Genomic DNA, 6,586 nt, shown 5'->3' with positions numbered 1-6,586 from the left:
CCGAATATATATATATATATATATATATATAGTACCCAGATAAGGGAAAAATATGCCCAGTTGTGTGAATATTCTAATTTTTCGGATTTTGAAACAAGGGAGCTAGATAGTGAAATGAAAATACTGACGCATTACAGAAAGATTGGAGTCGTGATGTTGTCTCCAAACGCATTGACTCTAATGGGAAATCAGTGTACCGACAGAAGACATCCACCAAACCCATGTGCAACTTGGGTTTTAAATAGCCCTCGTTTGAAACAGCTCTGTGTAGCAATAAGTTTTTAATAAACCACAACACAAACCGTTGCTCATTTCCATCCACCTTATGAGAAACCCCCCATGTCAAGAGAAGTGAATCAAAATGCGTGTTTATTACCTGGACGAGACTTGGTGGTAATCCAATCGTCTAATTGAGTTTACATAAAAATTAAACAATCGACATATCCAATGTCAAGCAAATTTTCTTTCTTTGAGCAATCAGTTGTTATACAGAAAAAGGTACAACACTTCACAACCAACCAGAGCACCGATTCCGTCATGCCCTCTCATTCCAGCTCAATGAACGAAGAAAAATTGCAACCATAGACTTTGTTGTAAATTTAATCTTATTTAAGATCCACTTCCACGCAGAGGTTAACAAAAAAAACATATTGTAGCTTGTCACATTTTTCCCCCATCAGACTCATGTCCTCCAGTTAAAAAACATCCTGTCATACATATTCGCCACTGGAAGCAACAAGAACTAAAAGAGAACATAGAACAGTATCTAAGATAGATACTTAATTCATCACTCTCCGCTACTTCCCAGTGTAGTTGAAGCATTCGCTTCAGCAAGGCCCTCACAATCACTACATCAACTTTCAAAAAAGAAATGTCACTTCGTATAGGTGATTTCATCAGTATGAATAATTCGAAGTCGTTCAATCTCGCAAATAACCCTTGTTTCCCCATTGCGAAAAAAAAAGATGCCTTTGGCATGCTCTTCAGAAACGCATTCCAATAACTCCGCCAGTTTAATACATTTTGATTCAATTAAGTGAAATACTATTCTTGATTATAGAGATGCGCCAATAATAGTAATAATAAAGATAGGCAATAAATTTAGTGTTGTAAACAACTCCTTTGCCTCTCTGATGTCTGAAACGTCTACATCAGTCAATTTTGAGTCAAATAAAGAGCATTTTCGGCTTAAAAGGGTCATGGGTTTACAAACTAAAAACGGAAAAAAAAAAACAGAACCTTCGGAGTCTCCATTCCATGGCGCCGGAATCGTGACACAAGAAAATAAAGAAATAGTCGCATATAAAAAAAAAAAAAATTTTTTACTTAAATTCGCCTTCGAGGTATCCAAAAAATTAGCCCGAGCGGCGTTGTACAAGGTTCTACAGGGTGGAAAGGTACAATGGCCGTCAGTAATAGGCGACATCATCTTCAATAAACCGGCGCATTGTGCCCAACCAAAAGCAAAAAAGCCGACGATATTGGCAAGTAGATCATCGTATAAGCCTCATATCGCCTTGGTAATCTCAAAAAATAGCCTTCCCAGTAGTACTATCATAACTTATATTCTCAAGAATTATCAAGAAAATTTCCACAAACATATTTTCACATGATATTGTAAACGCTGACTTCACGGCACGTGTCGTGACTGATGGATCCAAAACACAAGCACGCAACACCAACTGAAAAAACGTATTCTCTGTTATCATAAAATCAAGCAAAAAACTTTATAGAATTACTAGAAAAAGAAGTAACTTCACAAGACATATAAAACTTAACAAAAAGCTCCTCGACACACAACCAGTGTTGTTTACTAGCAAAAAAACATATGAACCTACAGATATTATGGGAAAAGTTTCTTCAGATTTCTTGCAGTGCAAATTTAATATGCAAAGCACAACATCTCTGCAGATGCTAAAGATATCCTCTTAGAGAATCTCGGCGGTTCGATCAATCAGACATAAAATGTTTAGCCATTATTCTTCTTTACATACATCCTGGTACGGGGAAGCGCAAACCAACGACATAAGTAGCTCCAACACATCTAAAATGAGTTCAATCATTGATGCTCCATAAACGACATTGTAATAATTTTGATCGGATACAATGGCGACCATGAGCCTCGTGAGTGAAAAATAGGTGTCAATTGTAAGATAACATTGTGTCTTCTGATTATACGTGTCAGCTTGAATAAGAAGCTCAATAAACCCACACAATTCTTCCCCAACAGGAACCAAACTAAGGGCTAGAGTTCTCGTTAAAACTGTAACCATTGAAAATACAATTTTTTCCTCTTTAACATGTATCATGTCAGGAGAGTGCAAACGCATAACCGCCCCACCATTGTTATAAAACACGAGCATGAACAGCGTACAACCTACTCACAATAAGAAGACAGAAGCATACCCCGCCAAGATATCCATCCAACTCAATGTATACGAGTATGAGCAATGCAAGTGAGTAACAATTACAGAGGAGAGACTTCCAAATAGGACAAGCTCCAAAAATGCTTCCTTGTATATTTCTACAAGTGCCAAAAAAAAAAAAAAACAATGAGTCGTTCTATAATGTTTCGTACTTGTAAGACCTGATAGAATTACGACGCAATCCACCTTTCAAGGTCATCCAGTAATGGTTGCCACATCAAGAAACGTTCACGTTTCTTGTGCAATGCAGGCGTAACTGTATGGCATAATGCCTTGTAATATAGATGTAAAATATTCAAATATAGTTAAAAAATAGTTTGTGTAACAAAAATATATATATCAAATAATTTACATGGGCAGCTTCTTACTAAGCACAATTTGACTTCCTTCAACAAGGAAATCCATACATCCAAAGGAAAGGGATCCATATATAGCAATATGTCTTTAATAGAAACAAAAGCCCTGTAAAAGATATCATCAAGTAGCATAGGACTCATAATAAAAGCGTAGCAAATGTTGTACATACTAGAGGGACAATCGCTCGCAAGCGTATTGAATATCATAAAAGCACCCTTTTATGAGGTTATTTTCCTCACATTTAACTTTTTTAAAAAATTACATACAAAACCAACATTGTTACGCTTCGCAAATAACAAATAAAACCCATCTTGCTCTAAGGTAGTAACTTCTTGTCAAAACGGAAAGCCCTCAAGAAAATCCAACGTCGGGGAAAGAGTCTTTAAAGCAAAATAAACAAAAAAACTTATCCAATAAAAATGCAATACACCATTTGAGAATAAGATTATATGCATGGTGGTAAATTATCAATATCTAAATATTGTGTACATTCCAGGATGTAAGAAAAAAAGTTCATGTCCATGCTTTGGATCGCATCAACGAGCTCAATTAAATGTATTTTTGCACAATTCACAAAGTTAATGGGACCAAAAACACCCAAGGAACAATGGAAAGCATCAGAAAAAAATGTGAGAGACTCTATATGTGTGATCAGGGCTAAGGCAAAAAGAAACGCAAGCACTCTATAAACAGTATATTCAGACTGACGATGCATGTATTGATAAAAAAGAAAGTAAGAGATAATGAGTATTTTTTTCAAGAGAAGGTATCTTTTTTGTCAAGGCAGCAACAGCAGACAAGGCTTTACATCAAAGCAAAAGACCGGGGTGTTTTGTTAAACCCCAAATCATGTTTAATGTATTTATACAAAGCAGTCTCATTACTCCAATAAGATTTGATAGTGATGAAAAAGGAATTGGCTTGCTTTCTTTTTGCAATAGAATTAGGCAACTACATTCAATAATTTTATCCGCGGATGCAACTCGTCAGACATAATTTATTTCTTCTTTTTACCATAACACAAAAAGAGATACCAAAACGATAAGGCGATGCAAAGGCTCTTCAAGTATAAAAAAAAAATGTACTCAGTCATTCCATAGTTTGTAACTTAACCTGGAGAACTGTGAAGTATGTTAACGATGTTTTTAACATCCTCTTTGCCTGAGCTATTAATAGCTGCAAACTAGCATTCAAGATCATACAGGTCTCAAGCAGATCACTCTTTATGCTTATTGTACTCAGTGAATTTGTGAAGAGATCAGAATAAAACAAACAAGCATCCTAGCCACTAATTGAGCCGCCATACGCGCAGTAGCTCGATGTTTCTCTACGCGTCCTGTATCCACTATGTCTTATGATACAGTTACGCCAATATATTCGATAATTTATTTCACAATATATATTCCAATAGTTTTTAATACATCACAAAAACTCTTCAAAATTGTATGATTTGAGATAATGTCATTCTTGCGAAAGAGTAGTATTGAAATCTCATTTGTAAACACTCGAAAGGCGTTTGATCGTTGTAAGATTCCGATATAATCTACGATAATTCTAAAGTCTAGTGGTAATACCAAGTGTACCCGTGAGTTTGAAGATACTCATAGACATTTAAGAAGTACTGACCAAGAGGCTTAAAGCATCTGTGAAAAGTGCAAGGTCATTATGATTCCTGTCATTTATTCTGTTTCTTCATGATCTAATGCTTCAAGCTGCATCTGGGCTTGACGGAGGCTATGATGAAGGAATGATGAATCGACGACGGCGGTCTTACGCAGGCTACCCAGTTTCCCAACCTCTTCTGGCGTGAACTGTGACTGCTCCCCCTCGTCTATTGTGGACCTTGTAGGCCTCAGTGATCACTCTTTCTTTCCTCTTTTGTTGTTGTTGTTTCCGCCAACTTCCTCTTTCGGGCCGTTATTTTCACAAAAAAAAACTGAAAAAATAACCTGAGAGCGACGAACCTCCAGAGAAGCACCTCACCCCACACACGCCCTCGCGTCTGCTTCGCCCGCTTTATTGGGCACGGGAACCTTTCATGCGAAACCCCACAGGATACGGGAAAGAATCCCTGCGGGGTCCTTGCGCCTTGCGGCGGCCGCGAGCTACGCAGCACAATTAAGACGAAGCAGTGAAAAAAAATGGGAAGAAAAAAAAGAGCCGGCCCAGCACTAAATGAGCTAACGTCCGTCAGCAACAAGCATACAGAACACAAAACATGGGGACCTTGAAACGTTACGGAGCCACTCTACATCCGTATATGTCTTCTCGTTGTTCTGACGAGCCTGTTGACGGACCATGCTTAACTTTTTCTTTTTTTATTCTTCTTTTTCACTTTACCAGCTAAGCAAGCTAGATAAAAAAACAATGACCGAGTAAAAGAAAAACGAGGGGCCGCTACGGGAATTGAACCCGTGACCTCCTGTACCCGAAACAGGAATCATACCACTAGACCAAGCGGCCAACGCGAATCACACTCAATTCACCGTTTCATAACAAACTCAAGTCATTGTATTACGAAAAGCCATATCTCTCGAAGATTGACATCAGCCTTGCGCAGGGAGAGTGCTAATCTTCTCTGTTGAATTTCCAGATTGTGGATGTCCCCCGCCAAAGACGAAGGCTCCACTGTGGCATTTTTAGAATCATCATTAACTTCGAAAAGAATAACTTCAAACCTTAAAGCAAATCACGCACCTTTCCAGACGACCGAAAGGAATCAGGTGGCCGCTTAGCACAGTGGCAGTGCACCACTCTCGTAAAGTGGGGGTCGCGAGTTCGATTCTCGCAGTGGCCTGCTCTTTTTTGTTCACATAGAACTTCCTCAAAAATCCCTTTGTAGAGGGATGAGAGCAAAAAATGAAAGGAGGAAAAAGCAATCCTTCCGGCCGGAATCGAACCAGCGACCCTGTGATACCTGCTACGAATCTACAGTCACATGCTCTACCAATTGAGCTACAGAAGGTTGACCGCTCACCGTGAAAGACAAAACCACCAACAACCTGCTAAAGAAGACCTAAATATTGCTCCGATGATTTCTAACTCGTCATCTACGATAACAGCGTCACGTGTCCTCCCTGGCGCAGTCGGCAGCGCGTTAGGCTGTTAACCTACAGGTCGTTGGTTCGAATCCAACGGGAGGAGCTTTTTCACGACAACACAAAAGCGGTCGCTAATAAATTAAAACATGCCCAAACGGCACGCCACTAGTAGCAACGGATTGTTTTTCCACTTCCTTTCTTCACAAAAAAACAAACCACCCAACGCGAACTGGGGCTAGCTCAAACAAAGTCCCGAGACTCACTGCTCGTTCGGGATCGAATCCCATTCGACCCCGCCACGCGCCATCCGCGGGGATGCTCTGCGATCGCGCGCATGTAAAAAAAACACGCACATCCACACCGTAGGCACCAAATAGGGCGCAATATCATGCCCGATTGCTGCACCAAGCCCCCCCCCCCCCCCCCCTTAACTGGCGTCACCCTGCAACGCGGCAGTTCCTGTGCAGACACCAATGTGTTGAGCCAGACGCTCAGCGCATGTCGACAAAGCAGGATAATCCGCCTGTGTGAGGAAAGGGCCGCAAGAGCGCTGCAACGGCGCCCCCGCCAACTCGACACCCCCCGCTGCCGGAAGAAGCAAAACGTTCCCCCACCGCCCGAAGCCACGCCCGTGACGAGGCAACTCGTCGGGTGCCTGTGATTTTTAATGGCGCTCCGCCCGTACCTGCGGAAGTCCCGAGAACAACGCAGCGCCATGGCTGACAACCACCAGGGAAAAGACTAGCTCGGGGCCGCGCAAGG

At 40.7% G+C, this 6,586-nt stretch overlaps 2 protein-coding genes and 4 non-coding genes across 6 annotated transcripts, besides 1 other annotated feature; 2 read left to right on the top strand and 4 right to left on the bottom strand.

Annotated features, from left to right (window-relative positions):
• Positions 1-4: 4 nt before the first annotated feature.
• Positions 5-31: a microsatellite.
• Positions 32-1,976: 1,945 nt separating this feature from the next.
• TraAM80_08751 (uncharacterized protein) lies at positions 1,977-2,363 on the bottom strand (the record flags this gene model as incomplete). Its single annotated transcript, XM_029385480.1, has 1 exon — positions 1,977-2,363. The coding sequence occupies one exon, from the start codon at positions 2,361-2,363 to the stop codon at positions 1,977-1,979; it is 387 nt and encodes a 128-aa protein (XP_029234733.1).
• A 2,811-nt stretch (positions 2,364-5,174) lies between these two features.
• On the bottom strand, positions 5,175-5,246 carry TraAM80_08750. Its single transcript has one exon. It is a non-coding gene; the product is annotated as a tRNA-Pro (tRNA).
• Positions 5,247-5,508: 262 nt separating this feature from the next.
• Positions 5,509-5,580, top strand: TraAM80_08749. Its single transcript has one exon. It is a non-coding gene; the product is annotated as a tRNA-Thr (tRNA).
• Positions 5,581-5,662: 82 nt separating this feature from the next.
• TraAM80_08748 lies at positions 5,663-5,748 on the bottom strand. Its single transcript has one exon. It is a non-coding gene; the product is annotated as a tRNA-Tyr (tRNA).
• Positions 5,749-5,854: 106 nt separating this feature from the next.
• TraAM80_08747 lies at positions 5,855-5,927 on the top strand. The gene has a single exon. It is a non-coding gene; the product is annotated as a tRNA-Asn (tRNA).
• Positions 5,928-6,064: 137 nt separating this feature from the next.
• Positions 6,065-6,541, bottom strand: TraAM80_08746 (uncharacterized protein; the record flags this gene model as incomplete). The annotated part of the gene is made up of 1 exon (XM_029385479.1): positions 6,065-6,541. One exon carries the CDS (start codon positions 6,539-6,541, stop codon positions 6,065-6,067), a length of 477 nt encoding a protein of 158 aa, XP_029234732.1.
• Between the last annotated feature and the right edge of the window lie 45 nt (positions 6,542-6,586).

This window comes from Trypanosoma rangeli (assembly GCF_003719475.1).
Source record: "Trypanosoma rangeli strain AM80 chromosome Unknown Tra_15.4_contig_00458, whole genome shotgun sequence".
NCBI classification, from domain to species: domain Eukaryota; phylum Euglenozoa; class Kinetoplastea; order Trypanosomatida; family Trypanosomatidae; genus Trypanosoma; species Trypanosoma rangeli.
The sequence above is the reverse complement of the archived record's forward strand: the minus strand, read 5'-3'. Positions and strand labels throughout refer to the sequence as shown.